At 41.8% G+C, this 25,605-nt stretch overlaps 1 protein-coding gene across 10 annotated transcripts in view; it reads left to right on the top strand.

Annotated features, from left to right (window-relative positions):
* The window catches only part of ppp1r9a (protein phosphatase 1, regulatory subunit 9A), a 47,881-nt gene extending 22,775 nt beyond the window's left edge, over positions 1 to 25,106 (top strand). For 3 of the 10 annotated variants that reach the window (XM_058619750.1, XM_058619752.1, XM_058619749.1), the window contains 17 exons: positions 2,871 to 2,975; positions 6,956 to 7,091; positions 10,881 to 11,030; positions 12,721 to 12,774; positions 13,539 to 13,768; positions 15,274 to 15,370; positions 15,848 to 15,983; positions 17,564 to 17,640; positions 18,485 to 18,614; positions 18,692 to 18,749; positions 19,442 to 19,489; positions 19,636 to 19,684; positions 19,804 to 19,848; positions 21,046 to 21,168; positions 21,955 to 21,978; positions 22,145 to 22,327; positions 22,454 to 25,106. In XM_058619750.1, coding sequence (XP_058475733.1) covers positions 2,871 to 2,975; positions 6,956 to 7,091; positions 10,881 to 11,030; positions 12,721 to 12,774; positions 13,539 to 13,768; positions 15,274 to 15,370; positions 15,848 to 15,983; positions 17,564 to 17,640; positions 18,485 to 18,614; positions 18,692 to 18,749; positions 19,442 to 19,489; positions 19,636 to 19,684; positions 19,804 to 19,848; positions 21,046 to 21,168; positions 21,955 to 21,978; positions 22,145 to 22,327; positions 22,454 to 22,621 — 1,813 coding nt within the window. In that variant the 3' untranslated portion in view covers positions 22,622 to 25,106. Of the gene's footprint in view, positions 1 to 2,870; positions 2,976 to 6,955; positions 7,092 to 10,880; positions 11,031 to 12,720; positions 12,775 to 13,538; positions 13,769 to 15,273; positions 15,371 to 15,847; positions 15,984 to 17,563; positions 17,641 to 18,484; positions 18,615 to 18,691; positions 18,750 to 19,441; positions 19,490 to 19,635; positions 19,685 to 19,803; positions 19,849 to 21,045; positions 21,616 to 21,954; positions 21,979 to 22,144; positions 22,328 to 22,453 lie in introns of those variants that run through there. The other 7 variants (XM_058619753.1, XM_058619759.1, XM_058619758.1 and 4 more) reach the window with 7 other exon arrangements.
* Positions 25,107 to 25,605: the final 499 nt, after the last annotated feature.

Raw genomic sequence — 25,605 nt, 5'->3', positions numbered from 1 at the left:
CAGTCTGGTACATGAAGTCTCACATACTGTAGGACTGTGTGCGACGGACTCGTTTCATTAAAGCGTGTTTTGCGTCGTCCTTTCTGTGTCTCTTTGGAAGAATTAGTCTGCAACAAAATGTTTTGCCCACATGCTTCCATTTTCACAGCGTGAAGCCATCTCTGTCCGTGGTTACGCTGTCTGTTGTGGGAGAGGAGCTGTGTGTATTTGTGTGTGCGTGTGTGTGTGTGTGTCTGTACAAAGCGTGAACTGTGCAGAGTAAGCACTGAACCAGAGGGGAAGAGAAGGGCATGACAGCAGTGCTTGTCAGACTCTAAACGGCCAGCGTCTGTGTGGTTCAGGTTCCCCCCCCGTAAACTCCTCCGTTCAGTGAGAGCAGTGAGCTCATTAGACACTCTGGAAACTCGGTCGCACTGGGGTGTGCTTTCTTAAGGGATTCATTTTTTTTTTCCCTTTTTATGTAAGAAGCCAGAGCTGCCGCGTTCACAACCACAAGTGTGACAAAAGGAATTGAGCAGAGATCTGTGGGAGAGGGAAAAAGAAATGCCTGGTTCTGAAGTGAATCCAAAAAAAAATTATGATCCTTAGTGAGCCTGAGAAGTGAGTGTGAAAAGATTTTTTTTTTTCACATTAATTGTTAATGATTAATGGATACATGACCCAAAAGACTGTTTTTTACTTAATGAGTTAGCTTCTCTCTCCACTGTTTACTTCACCTCAACCCACGGTTCTCAAACTGGGGTACCCGAGCTTCCTGTGGTGGCACGTGGAGGACAATCAGAAATACTGCTCTACTGTATATACCGGGGTATGTGAGCTGAGGCGTTTTGACCAGGGTGCGTAGAGAATGAAACGAATAACAAAAAAAATCTCTCGCTCCATCTTCATCTAATCTCACTATACCAGTGTCTGTCGTGTATGTGAGGAAGAAGAGGATGACGAGAGAGCAAATGATCTTATTTGGAATAAATCTGCCTCCTGTTAAAAGTCCGTGGCCGACTTTGCTCGACCTATTTACGCCGCTGTATTTTAACGCTGGAGATAATCGTGTATTAGTAATGGGATTAGAAAATACCAACTATACTATAGTTGCAGTGTTAATCCAATAAATGTGCAGCATAACATGGCTTTAGAAGTAGATTCCTGTTAAGTAACACTCCCCAAAAAGAAATCATTCGGTTACAGCATTAACAAACTATTGAAACATAATTGAGCTGTCGTTTTTTTTTTACATTTCAGTTGGTTTGGAGATGAGATGTTGCTTTGTACATTTGCAATAGATTATATGGTATTTATATGATGTTGTTATTGAAGAAAAAGACCTGTTACAAACATGGAAATGGTAAAAAAAAAATTCAGGTTTACTGCGTGAACGTACACACTGGGCAGGAGATGGAGGAGAAAACACTTCTTTTCAGTATAGTTGCGCTTCATGGCGTGCGGAATCATTGTGTTGCATTAGTGTCTGCTTCTCTGTCAGCTGATGGAAACACAATCGTCCTCTGTTGTGAATCTGCGGCTCCTCATGAAAGATTCCGCCATAAAGCTTGATCACCGAGACGAATATTAGTGTCTCGATAGCAATAAATATTGACTTTGGCACATTCCTTTGCCCTGAGCTCTATCTCCTTTCTCTTACACACACACACACACACACCCTTCCATCATGACCTCTCCAGCCACTGGACTCCCTCTGTCTCGGCTGTGGCTCACTGTTACGTCTGCAAACTCCACGCAGAAAGCTCCTAGAATGGGAATCGAGCCCAGCACCTGAATTCCTGCTGTGAGGCAACAGCACTAACCACTTAGTGTTTTTAATGCCGGCCACTCAAAGCATGATAAAGAAGTCTGAGGCTGTGAAGGTCAGAAAAAAAATCTGAGCTGCTGACGGACCCACAGAAAAGCAGAATAATGCGTCTCTATGGCAACTCTGATTGATGTGTTGCATAACATTTGTGTTTTAAAATAATAATAATAATAATGATGATAATAAAGTTTTATTGTTCTCTCTTGGTTCCGTCTCATCCTCTGGTCCACTGCCCCCCCCCCCCCCCCCCCCCTTTAATTGCCATAAACTCTGTTTCTTGTGAGTCCCACGGGTTTGTGGGAGTGTCATTTTGCATCCATTGAATACTCTTTTAATAATAAATATCCATTGAATGGGTTAGAGTTAAACACCTACCTTAAATTATTATTTTTTTGGTGCCGATATGGGCCGTAAATATTTTAGAATAGGTTACAGTCATCGACGTTAACAGTCAATCTCAGGCGTACACATTATAGTCAGAAAGTGTGCATGAAGAAGCATGAAAGCTGTGCTTAGAACAAACAGAAGCAGGGCCTTAAAAGCGAAGACCAGAGGGATTCTCTGTTTGACAAATGCTACAGTTCAACCAGAGTTTACGTTGCTGCGCAGATGTTCAAGTGCATTTAAAAAGAATATTATTTGAAGCCATGGTGTTCCCAACTCCCCTGCAGTTTATTCTAGGTCAGAAACTTGTCCTGTAGCTGACCTCTGATCACGTCATGGAGCAGAGCAGAGCAGAAATAAAAATCTGTGCTGAGACGCTCAGTGCAAAAGGCTAATTGTCCTCTGTGTCCTCATCAGGCCTCCCAGTTACGTTTGAGCCTCATCTCTTCTGTCTCGTGGTCGGGGGGGGGGGGGGAGAGTCTGGAGCTAATGCAGTAAATCTGGGGATCCGAAATAAAGTCTGGCACTGTTGTCGTTTGGGAAATAATGTGGAAATCCACGATAGGCCAGTTTGTTTTTCTGCATCTGACAGGAGTTTCAGACAAAGACGTCGTGTGAATAATTTGCCAGCTCACATGTGCACTGTGATTAATGATATTGTCGTATGTGTCTCTGTTAGGATAAAGGTCAATGACCAGATTGTGGAGGTGGATGGAACCAGTCTAGTGGGCGTCACCCAGAGCTTCGCTGCCTCCGTCCTCAGGAACACATCAGGAGTGGTTCGGTAAGATGCGCGCACACACAGACAAAAAGGATGTTGTTGATGTTATTATTCGGCCTCTGTTTGGGATTCTGTCAAGCAATACTAACAGACCTGACCGAGGGAGCGCTTGTGTGTATACAGCATCACTACACAGGGTCATTTTGACATAAAAACGGATCGGTTTGCAATGATTTGAATGTAAAAGGACATTTGTTAACGTTTAAATGTTGCCAGTACCTCCATTTGTTACTACCGTAACTATAAAACCAGACTCTCACCTCAGTGTTCCATGTGAGAAATCCTCCTCCGAACTCTGATCTCCTCTCTTCCCTCGACTGCGTGCTGAAAACAGCGAGCGCTCTTCATCTGCTGCTGTCATGGCGCTAAAGTTGCAAAACAGCCACTTAAGCAGCTCAGTGCCATTTTGTTTGGCAAGAGCCCGTGGGTTCATTATCATTTCTGAGGAGATGCTGGAACACAATATGTGACAAAAGTCTGCTATGCTTGACTGTCGAGCAGTTATTTGGCAGGGGCTCACTTCAAGCACTGGGGGTTGCAGACCACACACACACACACACACACACACTGAGGAGAGCAGGGAGGCTTTTATTTGGAAAGCCACTGCTGTCCCTGGCAACTCAGTGAACATGCCAGCTCAGATTTCCTTTGGTTCTTATTGGGGTTCCAATTGGGCTTCCACTGTTTTCACCTCCTCTGACCCTTTTTTTTTTTCCTCTATCACTATTTCTCTTTTCACTTACACCCGGCATGTCCAAAGTCCGGCCCGCGGGCCAATCACGGCCGCAGCTTCAGTTTTATAATGTATTATTTATGGCCAGAGACGGACTGGGACAGAAAATGGGCGCCAATCCAGTCGTGACAGACGGATACATGCATTCACCTCTGTGATGTTATTATGATGTCTGACTCGTAGTGGTTAGCACAAGTTTGCGTGGGCTTTCTCCGGGTTCTCCGGGTTTCACAGTCCAAAAACATGCAGATTTGGGTAAATCGGACACTCTAAATTAGAGCTGAAACAATGAATCGATTATTAATCGATTACTAAATAAATCGACAGCTATTTTGATAATCGATTCATCGGTTCGAAGCTTTTTTCATGATTAAAACAAGATTTCCGATTGTGTAAGCTTCTTAAATGTGAGTATTTTCTTCATTTCTTTGTACTGGATAACAAAGAAATCATTCAAAGTTAACATCTTTTAAGGTTTTCTGATATTTGTACGGACCAATCGATTAATCGAGAAAATAATCTTTAGTTGCAGCTCTACTCTAAATTGACCGTAGGTGTGAGTGTGAGAGTGAATGGTTGTTTGTCTCCATATGTGGCCCTGTGATGGACTGGCGATCTGTCCCGGGTGTACTCCGCCTATCGCCCTATGTTAGCTGAGGCTGGCACAGCACACACCGCGTGGATAAAGCGGTAGAAAATGGACGGATGGATGGATAACACAGTGCATTCATGTTGTAACTTTTACTCTCTGAAGGGACCGTGGGAATCTTCACTTTTATCAAAGTTATTACACCTTGACGTTCATACTCCTTGTCTGCACTCACATTGGCGAGCTGGCCATTACATTGGTGTTAAATAACCCAGAGGCCTCAGCGGTTTTCAGCCTCAGTCCCGTTGAAAAGCTGGAGACTGAACATAGACGACCCCACAGCATCAAAGCAGACAGATGCTGTTTGCTGAACTAATATTGACAGTGGGCTTATTCCACATACCAGAATGTGGCACCGTGGGAGAGGCAGCCTTGGAAAAGGCTCAATCTGTCACCTGTCAATCTATCAATCAACATGTATAATTGTATAAATCTAAATCTAACATGGAAGTAGAATTGGGGAGCAATGTTTTTTAGTGCATTGTTTCCTCTCAGCGTCAACAGCAGACCTGTTTCACACTGTTTCTTTCTCACTATTTTCAGTCTCCCTCCATCGTGTCTCTCCCACTCACTCCAGCATCATCACCTCCTCTTCCTTCTCTTCAATTTCCTCCTCGGTAAATCCTTCTGTCTCTGTCTGATCATCTTGAGGTTTTCGTGGCCAACTGTCCCAGATTTGCCATTTTAGCTATATTTAACTCTGAGCTCCAGCAGCAAATCACACAGGTTTTTTTTTGTTTTTTTTCTCAGGCTTGAGGCACTGGCATACACATCCCATCAACAAAACTAGGCAAACAACAAGAAACACTATAAAAAAAAAAATATATATATATATCTATGTATATATACACACACATATATGTATATATATATATATATATATACATGTATATGTATACATACATATTTATTTGTATATGAGTTTAGGTTAGACAGAACAGAGGAACCAACAACTGCATATAATAACATACAGATCCCTAACATGCAAATCTGCAGATTTGTTCTTTCTTTTTCAACTTCATCAAGTAAAGAAAAAAAACCTTAACGTAAATAAAGAAGATCGGTAGTGAAGGTTTTTGCTGTTGTGCTGAAGCAGCACTGCGTGTGGCTGGCAGCTCCACGACAACGGGGAAATAAGACAGGGTGAGGAAATAAGACGGACTCCCCATGCGCGAGGAGAAAGGGCTGTTTCCAGGTCAGCTGCTCGTCAGACGTCCATGTTGTCCAAAGGCTTGTTCCGGTGCAGTACTTAGTGTGTTTACAGAGCCCTCTCCAGGCCTCTTTTCTTTTTTTTCCTTCTTCAAATCTTCTCTCTGCTCTGCCCTTCACTTGTTCCCTCTCGTGTAGATCATATAGAGCTCTCTGCTGGACCGTGAGGCCTCTTCTACTTCCCCTGTAGAAATATATTAAAGAGCTCTCAGGAGCTGAATTCACTTGATTAGGCACCGTCTTCAATCCTCTTTCCCTCTCCCTGTGTGTGTGTGTGTCTTTCTTTTTTTTATGTCTCCATCTATTACTCTACCCCCTCCCTAGTTCGACACATACAGATAATAGCAGTGCACGTAGACGCTCTGCTGGGTTGGAGATTTCCTGGAATAGGTCAGAGGAATTCTTCATCCTCGGTGCTTGCTTTTAGCAGAATTATGAGAAGAATACATTTATTATGATATTGTGAATTATCTTCTATTGGGGGGGGGGGGGTTGAGGGGGACAGCATTATAATAAATCTATTCTAGGTTTTCTTGAATGGATGACTCACCTTTTCTGCCTCCGTTGCATTGGCAAACACGAAGGCATCGTTTTACAGCATTTTATAAACGAACACAGTCTCTAAGGAAGTTTCAGTTTCCTTAAAACATCTGCCCTTAACCTCATCTTTCTCGTTTTGATCCTGAAATGTTCTGTAGCTAGATCCCATGTGCTGTTACTGTAGTTTGGAGGCACAGCTTGTGGCTTTCTCCATTTAGGTCCACGCTCAGATAATGACAGGCCCGCTGTCCTCTCACATTATTATGTGTTTCCCGTCTCTCCCTGCCCTGCCCTGATTCGTCAGCAGATACTGCTGTCATTGCTGTGTGGCTCTGGGCCTGGGCTGCAGTCAGAGAGTCACTGCTGTGGGCATTTCTCTGCACAAACACACTCCACATGGACAGAAACGCAGGATTTTCACACAGAAATGTTATTAGTAATACATTAAGAAAGGAATTAAAACTATAAAGTATGTCTCTGAATGTCTAAAATCTATGTAGGGCTTTTTTTTTTTAAGTTACTGCTCCATTTTTATACACCCTTGTGGCACTGTCAAATAAAAGATTAATATTTGTCACTAGAATTTATCAGACTGTCATTTAATTTCCCTAATCCATCCAAGTGGCAGCCAGCCTTGACATCATCCAAAATAATCTGAACTCCAGGCTCCTATTGGATGTTACCACCTGTCAATCACATGGATGTCCACTCTTATCATTCCATGAATCGTTATCACTTTCCTCTAAATGGGAGCATTCATTCATTCATTTTCTACCACTTTATCCTCCACATGAGGGTCGTGGGCGTCGCTGGTGCCAATCTAACTGTTTCTAACCGTGCCTCTGGTTGCAGGTTTATGATTGGCCGAGAGCGTCCGGGCCAGCAGAGCGAGGTGGCCACTCTGATCCAGCAGACACTGGAGCAGGAGAGGAGACAGAGGGAGCTGCTGGAGCAGCAGTATGCCCACTATGATGCCGATGACGATGAGGTAATGACTACAGGCAACACTGTGCACGACGCTAAGATGGTGTGGTTTGAACCGAAATGGTCGACCGTCACATAATGTGCGTCATACACTGGTGACGCGAGTAGGGATGGCATGAGAGTTCAGGTCCGTACAAGGAAGCGTGATAGGGCTGCTTACTCAGCAGATAGTGATAGTGCTGCTTACTTACAAAACAAACACACACATTATGCTATACATTCAGTATATGAATGCATGAATGAAGTTAATTAGAGCGTCCATCAGCTCCACTCATTCGTGGAGACATCATCCCTCACAGGCCTTCATCACTCACATGTATGTTAAAAGTCCGATTTTAGTCAGACTAAGACAATAATTCAGTTTTCACGTTAGTCCGACTAAAATCTAACTAGTCTTAATCGGACTATGAATCACATTATCCAGGTATCCAGGTCTGATTAAGACTAGTTCGTTAGGATAATGAGATTCATAGTCCGATTATATGCTTAGTCAGACTGGAGTCGGACTTGGTGTTCTGCGCCTGCACCAACATTTTCTGCCCGGTCTTTGACCCAGAAATAGAAAGAGAGAGGTGGCGGCGGCAGCAGCAGCGGTATCTTTGTTTGGACAACACAGCAACCACAAGAACCATGCTCAATCCGATTCGTATCATGATAAACGTGTACAGCAGGTACGGAACATACAGAACCACAACACGATCCAGCTCAACCATTTTTCTGTGACGTAAAGGAAACTTGACTCAAAACTTGACTACGTAGTGATGTTTGAGGTCTCATTTATTTCCGGTAGACGGTGGATTGCGAGCCTTGTAACATGTAACATTTCCAGCTCCTATTAAAGCTCCTACAGTGAGTGGCTGGAGGCTTGCAGAGTCAATTTTAAAGCACACAGGAAATGCCGTGATCAAAACAAAGTTAGTGCGACGTGATTTTAAATAATCATCCCCAGACCACAGATCCCCGCAAGGGCACATAAACATTTACTGGGGATGTTGTTAAAGTTGTTTATCCATATATAGATTAAAAAAAACACACACTTCAAATCTGCCACTGTGGAGCACCAAGGCATCCATAACTCCCTAAGTGCTGAATGGGTAAATAGTTACAAAACCATTACAAAGATCTATGGAGCAATAAAGGAGTTCATCAATATTAATATCTCTATAAATATTAGATCAAGTTCTCGGCGGAGGTTGTGTCTCACTGCATGTGCTGCCTGGTTAGATGTGACAGACGGGTCTTTATTGATGCCGGGGCACCGAGATGAAAGGGTTAAAAAAAAAAAAAACAGTGTAATCCCAGATTAAAATGGGAATGTGTTTGATCAGCTTTCACTTCTGATTCTAGTGACTCTGCAATGCCAGTTGGTTTTTTAGGTCTTCAGGAACATGCTAATTTCTTCTACGTCTGCTCTATTTTAGCTCCATTTCCAGCACAACACTAAGATTCGCGATCATCTTCCCGCCCTTAGTTTAGCCAATAGCACTAAGATGCAAAAACTGCATAAAATAATCACTGAGAGCTATTTGTGATGGGAGTGTTTGGTTGAATGTACCAACTTTTTTTCTGTGTTTCTTTGTGTCATTTCCTGTTACCCTAAAATACAACTTTATGTAGTAAAAAAAAAAAAGTAAATTTTGTCTCATAAATATGTGCATGTGAATATAAAATACAATTCTGTCAACACAAAGAAAGTTCAAGTTCAAAGAAATCCTTTTGTGGCTTCCGTGCACTTGGCAGTAACAGTAACAGCCCTCTCCTCTCTCCTCTGACCGAAAGTCATCATGCGAACATCGTTCTCGGATCAGACTTTTGTTTCACGCTCCACCTCATCACTCCAAACCCCCTCCATACAACACGAAATCTCACGCACACGCGCCGTGGGAGGTGATGCATTCATCATATGCAAATTGCCGTTTGACTGCCCCTCGTGTTCGGCGGTTAACCCCACCCACAGTAAATTGGACCTCAAAGGTTGACGTGGGCGCCATGGCAACAAACAAGCCCATTATGTAAATGGTTCTCCGCAGACAAATCAGGCCAGAGTGGAGTAATCGGGGGGGAGGCAAGAGAGTGAGGTGTGGAGAGGATATAGGCCAAGATGATGAGACTGTGTGTGTCTGTGTTCTACATTTATGTGACAGATCACTACAGGAGCGTAGATGATATATAGCCAAGTGCATAATAAATGCTTAACTTAACAATAAATTAACACTCCACGTTGTAAAGCACTTTACTTATCAAATACACTTAATCCCTCTAGAATCATGGTGTGAGCGAATGAGAGGCTCATCTCACTGACTTTGTGTCAGATTTCACTACCAGACCATGTCCCTGTTCTGCTCCTCACTCTCCCTCCCTCCCTCTTTCCTGCTCTCAGCCCACTTCTCAGCATTATGACAATCAGGGATTGGGGCGGAGTTAGTCTCAGAAGAGAGCGTTTAGTTACCCTTTAAGAGGGAGACAGCGTTTTTATGAGGCTCCACTGGAAACATCAGGAAGCCTTAATGGCCGATACCAACATTTATTATACAATATTTTTACAACAGTGCCTTTAAAACATGTTACAATAATCTCATATCACAAACACATTTCTTTATTTTCAATTATGATTATGGCTCCAAACTATTACAAAAATGTTTGAAAAAAAAGGTAGAAAAAAAATTAGTCTGAATAATTCAAATGATTTTATTCTGAAAATAACGCTTTCAAAGTTGTAATGGCGTTTGACTTCCTGTCCCGCTCGTCATCGCGGGTTAAACTCACAATGTGAGTAAAGATATTTACAATATACAATCATTTAAAGTTATTTTAAGGTACAAATTCAAACTTTCATGTTTGACGCCACTTTTCAAGTTAAAGTCAAAAGTTAATCGTTTGAAATAATCGGGATTTCAATTTTAACCCAAATAATCGTGATAGTTATTGACTATTTTGTGTTTATGTTGCTGATCTTTAGGTTTAACTCCATTACAGACACTTACAGACTCAATCCTTATAAACCTTGACCCATAATGTTCTTGCATTTTAGGTGAGATGATGATTAATGAACAAAAAAAATAACCGATTTTTCAATGACTAACGGTTGATGTGACACTTGCGGCTCACCGGGCTGTCATTTATGAAAAATGTAGTGTTACTAAGTAGCTTAACTACGTGTTATATAACCAATGTCACTAAAATAGCATTACTCGCTTGCAGTAAAGAGAACATTAAGCGACTGGTGGTGAAAGCAATGAGTCGCATGTGGAGCAAAGTGGTGTCAGTTTCAGGAGAGACAGAGACAAACGGATGAAAGAAGACAGAGAAGGGAAGAGGGACAAACGGATTTATTTAACTTTCCATTGGTTGAAACATTGGTTACAAAACTCTAAAAACTCATTTTCAGTTTTTCTGCAGCTGTCAGTCGTTCATGTTATCAGGTGTGGGGACGCTGAGGCGGTCCAAAGTGCTGACTTTGGCAGACTTGGAGTCTGTAGCTGCATCTCTGAGTGAATGCAGAGTCTTCAGTTACATCTTGTTATACTTTATGTCATAAAATCCATTTGGAATGATGCTTAAAAAATAAAGAAAAAGAAAAAACAGCCCTAGTCCTAAACAATAATAATTATGACCGCAGTAATACTGCTACGATCGTGACGTCACAAAATTTGTGCCACTTTTTGTTTAATCTGAACTATGCAAACCCACATTTTATTATAAGCTACTATAACTAACAACAATAATAACAGTACATTTTACTAATAGCACAAAATGTCAAAAAGTGTGTCTGACGTAACATTTGCTCTAAAAGCAGACGGGAGAGTACGCCACGGACGACGAGGAAACGGGGCAGACGGGGGCCGAGGAGAAGAGCATCGAGGTGTTCGACTTGCCCGAGACGGAGGACATCTTGTCTCCCTCGGAGTTGGATGCCAATAAACTCTACCAGAAATTCAGAGAGGTAAACTTTACTCTACACTCTACTTAATCATCTAACTGTTACAGAGCCCCAGACATGGGGAACAAACTCTCATTTGCAGCCACAACATAGATAAAACGTGAGCACAGAATACTAAATAATCATCCTCATGAAAAAGAGGCCTGAAGCTGCACCATGGACAGAGATTGTGTGATTGAGTTTTATTTTAGGTCGTGAATGAGTTACAAAGATATTCCGTGCACTCCGGTCTCACTGACGACTGCTATATTTGCATTTTTAGTTTTATTTCAAAGTTAAAACAGGGTTTTTTTTACTCTTTGACTTAAGACTTTTCCAATTTTATTCCACCCTGTGTTGTGTTTTATTGTTGCATTTGCATCTCTTTTCTTTTAAAATGTCATTTTCCCTTTATCGTGAAGGCACTTTGAGCTGCAATCCTTGTATGAAAGGTGCTATACAAATAAAGTTTATTATAATTATATTAGTGTCACAGTTTTAAGCGAGGGTACGCTCCATTTTCTTACCCAGCTGTCCAACTTGAATGATACCAAACCCACAAATGACTTATTTCGTGGCCACAAAGAAGTGTTTTTTGCTCCCCTCGTCTCGTCTGGGCCTCCAAGACATTTTTCCTCTGTCACTGCTTTGAGGAATAAATTGTGAATAAAGCCACAAACCCAGTAGAATTACAGCAACAAAAATCAAACTCTACTAATTACACAAACACACCACCGCTGCTTTACAGGATCAATTTTCTGTCTGCGTTATTTCTGATCTGGACGATTGCAGATGTTAATACATAAATATAATGTGTATACTGCTGCTCTTCACACGGCCTGATGATAAATAGTTGTTTGCACTTTTGCTATCAAAGTGATGAACCCGCCTCAAAAGAATAGCTGTAAAATGGAAAATGAACTCATTGACTTTTACGTTTTTTTTTTTAATATTGATCGTACAGATGACACATTTAACAAATGTTGTCCTGCAGCGGCTTTTGTTTTCCGACAAAGATTGTGAGTTTGAAATGCTGGAGTCTCATCACCACCGTGTTTTTACTGAGAACAAGGACTGAGAACCTTGTTCCCATCACTTAACACCGGCCTGTATCCTTATGGATGAACGAAATCAGACATGTTCACATTTCCTGTTGCTCTCATTATCATCTCTTCCCCACCATTTCTCATTTTCTGCCTCACCCCCTGCAGCTCTTATTCACTCGGACCTCCGCGCTCGTCCCATTTCCAATCCTATCTGCAGTTCTATCTCCTCTTTCCTTCTCTCTGACTGCACGCCGTCTTCATGTCCGTCATATTCCAGTCTTATCTCCAGGTTCATCTTTTCGATCCGTCCGACTTAGAAATCGAAGCATAGAACACTTTTGTTTAATATTTAATATGTACCTGACTCTGCACTTTTTATTTGATCAGTTTTTCTTTTCTTGTTGGAATTTAAGTGTATATTTATAAATCATCTATTTTTTTTTCTCATCCCCATCACTTGTTTCCCCCACCCCCCCTCCTCTGAGAGTTTGTGTCAGTGCTGGAGCTGGGATGCTGTCAGGGGAGGACAGGGTTCGCCTCCCCCATGCGTCAAACCCTATCGACAGCGGAGAGAGAGAGAGAGACAGAGAGCCTGCGCGGCCATGCATTTGATTATCTAACTGCCCTCTCTTTTCTTTTCTTTCCCATCTTCCCTTTTCCTCTAATAGCTCCAGATCAAACACACAGTGACCGAGGCCGAGATCCAGAAGCTTAAAAACAAGGTAAGAGATTAAAACTGTCGGGGCGTGTGAGCGCTGCGCGTGGGTGTAAATGACCGACGCTTGTTGTAATTTGTAAATGGCTGCGAGACCAGGTTTCAGGTCAACACAGGAGGAGCGGGGTCACGTCTGCTGGGAAATCAGACGGATTAAAAAAAATGGTACTTTATGGACTGGAGGCATATTACAGCTGTTAATAGATGTTTCAATATAATCCAGCTTCCTGTGACTGACTGCGTTAGTTACGTTTTAGTTTTATGGAGACAAAAATCTGCAAAAAAAGGCATTTTATTCCCAGTTTGTGTTCTTTAATTTTCTTGTATATATATATATATATATATACATATATATCCTTAATTGTGCCACACAATGTGTCACATTTTTGAGTGTTTTGAGTTGATTGTGTTGCATTAATTAGTAATAATGCATCAGAATTTTATAGCGCTTTTCAGGTCACTCAAAGGTGCTTTAACAAGAGAATAAAAAAAGAGAGGTGGTCGGGAATAAATTAATACATTAAATTAAGTTAATGAATAATGTTAAAACCATGGAAATGCCAGTCTTGATTTGTCTGTTTTAAAATACTAATTTTAACCAGCTGAGCTGAGTTTTTGGGAAGTTGTAGAAAACTGATTTTCTTTTTGTTCAAACTATGTGATCCGATAGCATTCTTAAATATGAAAAAAGTAATAATAATATCTTCAAAAACTAAGCGTTGACGGTGTGTTATGAAAATGTGCGCTCAATTGTTTCTGCGCTGCCTTCAGTTGGCGTCAGTGGAGAAAGAGAAGCAGCGCTGGGAGAAAGAGAAGAGCCAGCTGAAGGCGAGCATAGACGAGAACAAGGAGAGGATGCTGAAACTGGAGAGCTACTGGATCGAGGCGCAGACTCTGTGTCACACTGTCAACGAGCACCTGAAGGAGGCGCAGGCCCAGTATCAGTCTCTGGAGAAGAAATACAACAAAGCCAAGAAATTAATCAAAGACTTCCAGCAGAAGTAAGTGAACCCATGTAAAACTTAGAAGATTTATTATGACTTTGACCTACTGTCCACAATCACTTCAGGACCTAAGTCTCTTATGAGGCACACGCTTGTAGTGCAGTCTGTTTCAATATCACTTTGTGGTTTTGTGGGAAAGTGGTCTCAGACACGCTGTTTGCCTGCTTCACACACACAGTATATGGAATTACAGTGGATATTGTTAGGTATAATAATTAAGTCAATACAACTTCATTCAAAAATAATTAAATTAAATTAAATTAAATTAAATTAAATTAAATTAAATTAAATTAAATTAAATTAAATTAAATTAAATTAAATTAAATTAAACTTTAAGTTGGCAAAAAAAAAAAGGCAAATCAGTTGATTTAAAGGATGCTTTCACCTCATCAAGTAAGAAAAAATAGTGTGCAGCTCAGTCTGCTACTGTGATTTCTTTGATATAACCACAGGGTAAACACAATCTCAAAGATTCCAATACAACATTAAGTTAAATGACTTAAAACACAGGTCTCAAACTCATGGCCCGCGGCCCCAGTGTGACCCGCCGTCTGTTTTTCTGTGGCCCAGTCACGAGTTACTTCTGTGTGTTTTTGATTTTCAGATGACTTTGCATCATAGATACGTTTTTCATTGTGAACTAGATATTGTTTCTTTTCAAAAATAATCACTTTTATTTTGATTTTCCATCATGGTATTGCAGTAGTTTTAAGTTCATTTCCCCTACTCTTTGCTTTGCTTTGCTTTAAAAGTTTGACTTTTTGTTACTTACAAAAGTAACTGACCAGAATGACCACTGTGTAAACCCCGAGGTCATTTGAATTTGACACCCCTGACTTAAAATAAGGCCAGTGTTTAAAATAAACTCTAAAAGTCTATTTAAACAATTCCCCTAAAAAAGTTCAATCCCAGATACGTATCAGTGAATCATTTTAGATACAACTTCCCTCATTTTGCCTCTTAATGAAATTGCTTAATGGGCTTTTTGAGGATTAAGACCTGGTTTAAGGGTTAGGGTTAGAATTAGGTTTAGATACAGCACTTAGTTTTGATGGATAAGGTTATCCAATCCAATCCAACTGTATTTATAACGCACTTAAAAACAGCTGAACACAAAGTGCTGCACATCAGATATATATATATATATATATATATATATCTCGAAATGAAATTATAAAAACACAAGACCTAATAGACCTAAGAGCAAACAAAAAAACCTGCAATAAAACGATAGAATACTGTACAAAGTATAAAAACAACACAAATAAACCAGTCATACAATAAAACTATAAAAAAGATAAAACCAACATCTTATACTGGGTCCAAAGCCAAATAGGTTTTTAAGATGCATTTTAAGTGTGTGTGTTCACCATGAGCACCACTGTCATTGTAAAACAGCCTCAGTTCCTAAAACACATCCTATTTCCCAGTCTCAACACACACACACACACACACACACACACAGAGACAGAACATTACCTATTATCTCTTTTTCCCTCCAGGGAGGTGGAGTTTATCCAGAAGGAGGATGCAGAGAGGAAGCGGCTGGAGGATGCTGAGAAATCTCACCTGGCTGAGATCCAGGGACTCCAAGTCAGGGTAAATCAGCTGGGGCTTTTTTTTTTTTTTTTGAGTTTTGAGTTAGTCCTTCTCTGTCCTAATTTGCAATTTAGTTATTCTGCCTGTGTTTCCGTGATTCAGCATATTGCCCTCAAAACACTCAAGAATAAAAAAACTAATGAGGAACATATTTTCTCATGTTTCAGCATCATTAGACTGATTAGTAATAGCACATACTGTTTTTTTTTGTGTGGTGTCCAGGAAGCCTGCGGTTGTTTCTAATGTAGATTGACGCTCTTGATATGCGACAGTTGTGGGTGTTTTTTTCGACTCAGGTCTCGGGCCACGACAGAGGACTAAGAATCTGGAGTGACAGAACAACAACGGGACAGAACATAAGGACTGACAGTCGCCGTCCAGTGTTCTTATACTCCTTATGTACAAACACGCACGGCTGTTTTGACAGGCGCGTTCTCCGCGGCTGACTGACATTGATCGTTTCCTCTCCGTCCACAGATTGCAACACTGGAGTCCGAGCTCATGCAGCTGATGAAGCAGAATGGCATCCAGGTCAACAACAACAACAGCAACAGCGCCGAGAGGCTGAGCGCTCAGCGACGCGGTCCCATCTGCGCTGCAGCACAAGCCAGAGGTTTGTTTTTTGTCTGGTTAAGTTAAAGTAACACCATGTAGGCTTTGCTCTCTGGGTCCCCCTACAGTTGGTAAGCGGTGCTGTTACAACCGTCAAAATAATATCTGTTGCGGTAACATGAGCATTTGTTGACGGGCAGACGATACTGGTGAACTCTGAAGCAGGAATAGTGACTATACTGGACAAAGGGTGTTGTAGATGGAGCTGCCGGGGCAGGAGGAAAAAAAAGAGGAAGACCGTGACAGTGAAGGTTCATGAATGTTGTGAAGGGAGAAGACAAGATGGGAGGCAGATGATCCGCTGTGGTGACAAGCTGAAAGGAGAAGGAGAAGAACATTAGAAATGGGGGCTGTGACATGTCTTAATGCAGAAAGTTGCATTGGAGGTGTTCACTCTTGGAGACATTATTTGAAGGTTGAAGTTCTACTCTGCACATTTGGTGGAAGCAGGTGGAAACGACTTGGCCCCATCCATCCATCCATCCATCCATCCATCCATCGATTCATTCATCTATTCATCATGTCATTTATCCTTTATGGGTCTCAAGGGAGCTGGAGCCACTGCCGTGCATATGACATTGGTCGGGAGTGAGACTCTCACACTGAACAAGTCGCCAGTTCATCACAGTATTTGGCCAGAAACAATGAAATTAGGCAGCTAACATTTCTACACCCACATGTTCACCTCACAGTAGTATCAATCTTTCAGTCTGACGTTTGACAAGAAAACAAAACACTGAAAAGAGACTGTAGATCTGCACTGTTTTGCTTCGTAATCAAACATTTTCAGGCATGTACGCACTTATTAAAACACGCAATACAATTCAGTACAACCCGTTCTCTCTTTGACGCACATCCCTAATCCTCCCACTCCCCGCTGCCTCCGTTTACACACACGTTCACCTCTGACCCTAGTTTCACTATTAACCTCGATAAGTGGAAACAAACGTGTAATCCCTTCTTTCAGCACATCTGTCTGACTTTGTTCTCCTCGAGTCTTTTTAAGCCCCGTTGGCTTTATTTCAGTGGCTGCGCCTGTCAGGGAGTGTGTGTGTGTGTGTGTGTGTGTGTGTGTGTGTGTGTGTGCGTGTGTGTGTGTGTGTGTACAGTGATATCGCACAGTGAAGACGACATAACTGAGTGATTGGATTTGCACTGATCTGATTGACGCAGCTCACCGTGTGATATTGTGTGGCGGTCAAGAGAGACGCATGAAAGAGGATATGATGAAAGAAGTGATGGCGTGTGGGAGCAGATGACAGGATTATTCACGTTTAGAGTGTTCTGTCATCTCACAGCGTTTCCCTGTGCTCGCAGGAATAAGCTGACAAAATATAATTGCTCTTGTCTATGAAATAATGTTACTTTTAAATTTTTTTACTGAGTTGATGTTTTTTTTGTGTAATAGCTGATGTGTAATGGAGGGTGTCGATGCTGGAGAATGCATGCACTTGATGAACACGGGCGTGCGTTTTTATTATTGTTATTATTATTATTATTATTATTATTATTATTTCAGACTACATTATAGTTACTATAATAAATCACACTTATTCTTTCTCTGTGTGTGTGTGATTCCAGATTTAAGGGACTCACCCAGCAAAAAGATGAGCTGCAGAGGAGTGACCCATGACAGCATGAGCTCTACAGAAGGAGAGGTATATATATATATATATCTATATCTATACATATCTATACACACACACCCAAACTTGTTTTTATATCTTAGTGAGGACACTTCATAGATGTAATGGTCCATAGCCTTGGTCCAAGGCTTGAAACTGCACGTTTTAGAGCCACTCGTAGGGGGGCGGGACCTCACTCCCAGAATGTAAACACTGTCCGCCATCTTTGCTAACAGTTACGCTAACAGAACCAAGTGTCAAAGAAAAGAATGAAGACATTTCTCAACTACCCCTAACCCTAGTAACACAAAGCTAAATGTAAATTGGTTAAGTATTCCTTTAACAAGACTGCAATTTGACCACAGGAAGTCTAATTAGCGCGTGTGTCTTTAACTCCTGTCCACTCCATTTTATTCCGTTAATGTATTAACTGGTGTGTGTTGCTCCGGAGCGCTAATTTCCTCTGTGGCGCCCGTCACAACCCGTCCTCTCTCCCAGTGCGATAATAATAACAACCGCAGTCTTTTCTGGATGAAAAACCTCTCGTCTGACAATCACTGTCCCACAACTCAGCTCAGAACTGGCAGAGACACGGAAACCAGGCACAGCGAAGCTTTCATTGCGGGGGGAAATATAAGAGGACAATGAATTAGAAATAGTAAAAAGTATGTCAAGTGACTTCTTTGAGATTGGTGTGGAGTACATGCTGTTCAGAACACTTTGCCTTTGATTGCACTTCATTCTTTTTTCTGGGACCACTTCTAAGCCTTTTAGCTGTCATTTTTCACTTAATTCTCTTTCTTTCCTCGTCTTCTGGCTTAATTCAACCTCCTTCTTCTCTTTCTTTCTTTACTTTTCTGTATACATTTTTCTTCAGGTATTAGGTTCTATTTGTAGCGTGGCCCCTGGTGAAGGAGGAGCAGCCGTCCTCAGAGTGCCAGGCAGCGCCGAAAGCTCCCCGAGGCGAACGCTGCACCAAACGACCGCCGCAGGACTCCTCCAGGATGGTTTGTATTTAGATGCAGTTTTCAAGTGTGTTAATTAAACGGGGTGGAGTTTCAATGTTTTGTGTTTGCCGTCGCAGGTTCTCAGTCGAGCCCATGTCACAGCCTGGAGGAGCACAGGCAGACTCCAGACTCTGGGTAAGGAATAGAGCAGATTGGAGTCAGGATAAGAAAGATAATTATTCAGATCAGCTTCCTACATACGATACTTTTTCTGTGGAGATTCCAAAATACACGTATAGTGAACAAAAACTGAAGGAGAAAACATTGGAGTCATGGAATAAATATTGAATGAATCCTTTTTAATATTCCTTTACAGTCAAAAGATGCTGTACTCTCCTCTAGACACAGCTTGATACAGTTGAAATGGACCTCACTATTGCTAGATTGGCAAGAATGTGACCCAATATTGATCCCTTGTGCCCCCGATGTAACGGTCAACCAGCTGACCTTGTCCATATGTTCTGGACTGAAATGTTTGACCCAGACCCAATTTGGAATGTTGTCATTCCTTTTTCCCATACTTCTTAGCGAGACGCCTGATACTTTTGAGATGTTATGTATATTTTCTTATTGGAGAAAATAAATCACACAATAAAAGGTTCATTTCAGAACTTTATCAAGACACGGAGTCCCTTTTTAGACGACTCCGACTCCTTAAAGGAGCCTCTTTCTTGAAATAGTACCCATTTAATTTCACCTGTTCTCCCTCTGAATCATTTGTGTTTAATCCTTCTCTTTGGGTATGAAACTGAAAAATCAAAACATGCTGTACTTAGTTTATACACAGCATGTAATTATGTTCCCGCTCTCTTTCACTCTTCACTCAGGAAAACCAAAGGGAAGGAGACGGATCCCAGAGCTTCACCTGGAAACAGGTACAACCATCATCACGTCAGAGTCAAAGCAGTATTTTCCTTTAAATGCTCCACCAGTAACTGTTCTCAATGAATGCTGTTTCAGGGACTGTATACATCAGTCGCTGACCTCTGACCCCCCCCCCCCCCCCCCTCCTTTCTCTCAGCTCCACAGAGCCATCAGCAGAGGACAGTCCAGAAAAACTCAAGGCCAAGGTACAAGGAGTTTGCGAGCTGGGAGATGAGACAAAATGATGATGTTTCACCTCGCATATACGACGTCAAAGGCCATTTGCCATTTTATTTTGACATATTGTGTTATTTCTGTTGCACAGACCTCCCTCACATGGCCCCACTTCTTCTCCTATTCATATTACTTGGTATTGTATTTTCTTTCTGTGGATCATAGCGACACAATCAAAGAAATGCACGATTGCACTGGTCATTGTGAGAAAGTCGACCAATGGACTGAAATGATTATATTTTAAATTTCATAATCTTCACTGCAAGAAACGCCTGTAAGTTAAATGTTCTCTTCTTTTCCTTTTTGAGAAAAAAAAAAAAAATCTTCTTCCAATTGAAACAGTTAAACATCGTCCCAATTCAGCAAATTAAAGTTATTAACATGGGCGTTTGTTGGAGTTTAATAAAAATTTGCATGAAAATCTGCTTCTAATCCAGCTCACTGTGCGATTCAAAAGATCATTTATTTTAATCCATCAACAATCCAGTCTATTTTTCCTCTCCAAGCTCTTACGACAAGCACACATTCAAAGATGAATCAATATATGCTCATTAATGATTAAATAATGGAGTTTTTAGGCACAGATGTGTAACCCAGAAAGCTTAAAGTCTTGCTGTTACCTCAGATAATGGCGCAATATTTAGTTAGATTTATGTAAACTGTTCAAAATCAGATTAGTTTATTACTTTGATGACCTCATTGGTGAATTATTCCAGTCCGGCCCCTTTTTATTAATTAAAATGCTTTGACCTTCGTCTGATGAAGAGACACGGCCATGTTGTTTCCACGCCGTCCACGATGGCTGCGGCAGCTTATGTCCTGCTGTTTGAGCACGAATTGTAATGCATCGAATGTAATCCCTCACTGTCCACGCTGTCCACACGCTCACAAGGACAAGGACAGAGACAGAGGGGTTTTGGGGCGTTTGGAAGGCGTCCAGCAGCTACATCACCTCTAACCACGAGTCTCATTCACAGTTGGTTGCTTTAATGGAACGGGTCATGCGCTCGCAGTGCATCTAGTTATGAAATATTGGGTTGAAGCACGTCAGTCATTCGGGAACATGCAGAGAGGGAAAGGCACTTCATTTTCTTGATTCATTCACCCCTCGTCCAGTTCAGGAAACCAATTTAATAACCCCCCTCCATGCTTTGATTAAATTTACAGCGTCATCATACTAATGCAACATCGTGACGCTTTCAATCGATACCACTCAACAGAAGGAGAGAGAGGCGAACTTTGAAGCGATGAACCAGAACCAGCCTCACAGGCAGCAGGGGCCTCACCAGGCGTCCTGTAAGAGTGTGTTGTTGATTTTTTTTTTTTTTTTCAGGGGCCCACCTTGAACGAGGATCTGAGCGCGAGCAGCAGCAGCAGCTCGGTGGAAATCAGCGGTCTGCTGAGCGAGGCCAAGAAGTCTGGACGCTCTCACGCGCTTGTGCTGTCCTCAGATGAGGTACGTGTGCGATCTTAAGGGGCTATGTCAGTTTCAGAGTGGTCATAAAAAGACAAGACATCAAATCCAAGGCTCTGTTACAAGAAATCGTGGGTGTTGATGTCGTTCTCTGTCCTCCTTATGACTGCGGTGTGTGCTGGTGTCAGCAGTGTGGTGTGATGGTAAGCAGAGCTGAGAGGAGGGGGAAGAGAACTAGATTTATATGCATCTGGAACAGATCCATAACATTTATCTAGAGTCTTCCCCAGGCGCGTGGTGCACGTGAAATATTGCTGGAATTCCTTCAGCGACTTGTCAGGTGAGCAGTGGATGAAGTCTCCCTGGAGGAATTTGAGAGAGTCTGGGGGGGGGGGGGGGTTATGAGCTCTAGTTTGTTTTGTGTTATGTGCTCCATGGCTGTGGGTGAATAAAAAGCAGTATAAAAAAAGAGCTGTGGAAGATTAAAAAGGTCACAGGGAGACATCCAGACGTTCGATATCTGGGTTGCACATCGCCTTTCTAACGACAGCCACAGACCACCAGTGCGTGTTTACATGGAGACGCACACCGCTAACCGTGTTGTTTACCCGTGGGGGCTCTGTGTCTCGGTCAGTTCATCATCTTTATAGATATTTCTGGCCAAAGCCATCGTCGCTGTACGGGGAAAATATCATTCATACAGATAACACAGTGCAAAAATCAATGCGGCACTTAAGGCTCATTGCATTCAAATGTTGTTTTTCTTAACATCATAATCGTTCTCTGTTTTTTTTTTTTTTTTTGTCCTACGCTGCTGTGTACGTGTAGAGTCTGGATATGATAGATGACGAGGTAAGACTGAGGCCGCCTACGGTGTGTCTTGTTTGGGATTTGTGAGCGGCGTATAATTTGTCCCCGTGTCATTTTGCATGATTTATAGTCAAGTTGTTCTCTGCATATATTAGGAAATATGTCCATCTCATCTGCTTGTTTCTTTTCGTCTGTTATACGGGTTCAGATCTTCGATGAGAGCCAGCCTTCGAGGCAGCATCAGTGGCAGAACCACGGTATTACAGAGTGGACCTCGCAGCAGGTGGCCCACTGGCTCATGGGCCTCAACTTAGAACACCATATCCCAGAATTCACTGCCAAAAACATAGATGGGGAACAGCTGCTGGAGCTAGATAGCACTGAGCTAAAGGTAGGTTAAAACATCATTGTCCACATATTGTTCTAAAATGCCGTACAAGCCTGTAGACGCTGTAAACTGGTAGCGATATACATTTTGGTCAAAGCGGGGATCCTGACGCGTGTTCTTTTGGTTCAGGCTCTTGGAGTCACTTTGTCGCAGGACCGCGCTCTGATCAAGAAAAAGATCAAGGACCTCAAAGTTCTGATGGAGAAGGCCAAGAGGAACCGCGAGAAGGTGGAGAAACAGCGCGAGAAGCTACGGAAGAGAGAGCTGGAGCAGCAGCCGCAGAACGAGGCGGAGTGAAGAAAATTGGCTGGCTCAACTTTACTGTAGCAAATCAGCAGCATGGAGCAGGAATCGAAACTGTCAGTAGGCCCACAAACAAGCCCTGAGGGACACCTTCTCTGTAGTTTGGTATAGTTCTCACTGCTGGAGCTCCAACCCCAAAATGACCGTGTGTTCAGTGACCTTTTTTTTCCACGACGAAAATCAAACCAAAATAATCAGTTAGATAATAAGATGCTGCCCCTTCATCGGCCTTACTATACACCTATCCTTTTGTTTTTTAGCCATTTAGTAAATACGATCTATTTTAAAATTGTAAATTGGGTTAATTTACCGTTTCTAGATGAATCATTTCTGTGCTCATTTCTTCATCATCCCACCGTCGTCCTCAGAGCCATGACACAACATGAACGTGTGCATATGGACAAATGCAGACACATATCTCTCTGATGTGCCATGTGGTTTAGACGTATGTATATATTGTTCAGACACATTGATTCTATTGCTTTGAAGCGCACACACACACACACAAGTCCGTGTGGAATATGGAACATGTGAGGCAGTACTCATCTCCCACCACTGGGTGGCCACGTGCTGCTGACTTTGACTACTGACCAAGTCATCACACTGGGACATTTTTAAGCCGAACTGAACTGGCAACCAAATTTCTCTAAGAGAGAAAAGTTTTTTCCGCAAGAACACTGGACATGTAAACACTGTACATTTATGTGAACCTGACAGTATACTGTACATGTACCACAAGTATAACAGTTCTCTATGGCGGGGACACGCTGTAGTCATAGGACTGATTCTAATGGAGACTTCAGGTACATATAATCACTTACCAAACCCCGTATCATACATGCAACACACACACACACACACACAAAAAAGACCTTTTTAAAAGCAACTTGGGTGCATAAATGTGCATACTCTTGCTTTGACTCTGCTTGTAAACCTGCTTTTGCCCACTTTTTATCGTCTCTCAATCAAATCATGAAATAATACCCCACCACTGCCTTTAGACATTAAGTAGAATAGGATTTTTTTTCTGTGAGTGTTAAAAACACACAGTAAAGCTGACCGATCCATTTCTGGTTGTTCTTTTATAACGAGTCTGTTAGATTCACCAGGCAAACGAACGTTTGGAATACTTAAGGATATTTAAGAATGCTGCCACACACATGTACACAGTATTTAAGATGACCTGATACTACTGATGTTACACTGGAAATTGTGTACCTGATAGATGCAATATTGTTTTAATTTCCCCATGAACCTGGTTCAGTAAGATGTAACATTTCTTTCTTTTTTTTATTTATTGGGTAGACGAAGAATATAATTTTGAACTCTGATTTTTGACCTCTTTATGTACTTTATGCAGTTTAGGATGATACGTCTCTGTGAGGGACGAGTTCCTTGTGTGTTCCTTCTCGATCATTCCCAGGAATCATTCTATTTGTTTACAGCAAATATAGAGACACTAGTTTCCACCGTGATAGAAACAAAGGCAACTTTACAATTTTTAGTCCCTCTTTGTCTTCAGGGTTAACGGGTTAAGAGCAAGAATAATCGTCGTGGTTACCGAAAAACCTCCAAGACAGGAACCACGACTGATCTGTTCAGTGTTATTATTTATTTATTTATGTATTTAACAAAGCAACCTACTATTGTTTGTAATGACGTATACAAAATAAGAGTATTACTAACACCTAATAATGATTTATCCAGAATTGTATAATTCCCCCCCCCCCACCAAGACATAATTAAAACTGTTTTATTAGCACTGTCTTAGATTGACATGGTCTCTAACAAACAAAGGGACAGTTTGGAACGAAAACAGTAAGCCTCTCTCTCCCCGATTGTGCTCGTGGGTTTCCTCTAACACAACCACAGTGCTGCTGCTGCTGCAGCGCCACTCCAATAAACTGCTCATGATGTGTTCTTATGAACTGTTTTGTAACACTTGAACCTCTTCTGTGAATACCCTCGCTCTTTTTTTGACTCTTTTGTATGTATAGTTAAAAAAAGAAAAAAACCCCAACAACAACAACTGAGAGCAATATTGCTGTACGAATCCTACAGAAGCCTTGTTTTCTATCGTGTCACAGTGTGTGTCCGCCGGGGACCCCGGGGGGGGAGGCGAGCAGGGTCCGGCCTGAGCCAAAATGTGATTCCATATCTTTTCTATGTGCTTGACAGAGCTTGCCTGGCTTGATGAAACCAACGTATGAATGAGTCCCTGGTGCTACTTGCGACGTTTTCAAGCAGCATCTGGAAGGGTGTTTTGGCGTTCACATGCGCCAGGAAGCAAAAGATAATCACACTGCTATAGCCATGCGCTCACTCTATTCGAAAGCTAAGCTCACTCTCCTCCTTTATTTGTCATGACCTTGATCTGTCTCTCTCTCTCTCTCTCTCTTTCTCCCTCTCTTTTTTGGCATTCTGAAAAGTTTGAAAGGGCAGCTACCTGTCACACTGAATAAAACGTGCAGCCACTGTCCAGAGCTTGTTCCCGTTTCTTCCTTTTTGCCATTTTTGAGTGGCTTAAACGGTTGTTTGTGAGGGAGAGATGTGATTGTTGTGAGTGTTTAAAATGAATTTCATGAATATGCACTTTAAAGGTCCAGTGTATAACATTTAGCAAGGCAGCCATTTCACATTTTAAAATTAAAGCTCACTGTGCAGACGAAGAAGAATGAGGCTTTTAGGTCTGTGAAGGCCATAGTTCCCTAAAGCTCTTGGAAAAGGGAGGAGTCCTCTGTTACCGTCCGCACTCTTACAATTAGACGTCACTAATTCTTACACACTGGACTTTTAATTCTTTATTTAGATTGTACTATTAGGGTATACTGCAGTCACCGCATCAAGAAGAGAATAATAAAGAGCAAAGGTTTCCTCTGGAACTTTTGCTGGGCTCCTGCTATGTTCATGTTATTTTTACCATGCCTGTCTGTGTGTCAGAAGACTGGCTACAGTCAGCTGTGGCTCCCCAGCCCCTC

This window comes from Solea solea, chromosome 20 (assembly GCF_958295425.1).
Source record: "Solea solea chromosome 20, fSolSol10.1, whole genome shotgun sequence".
Lineage (NCBI taxonomy): Eukaryota > Metazoa > Chordata > Actinopteri > Pleuronectiformes > Soleidae > Solea > Solea solea.
This window is presented reverse-complemented; position numbering and strand designations above follow the sequence as displayed.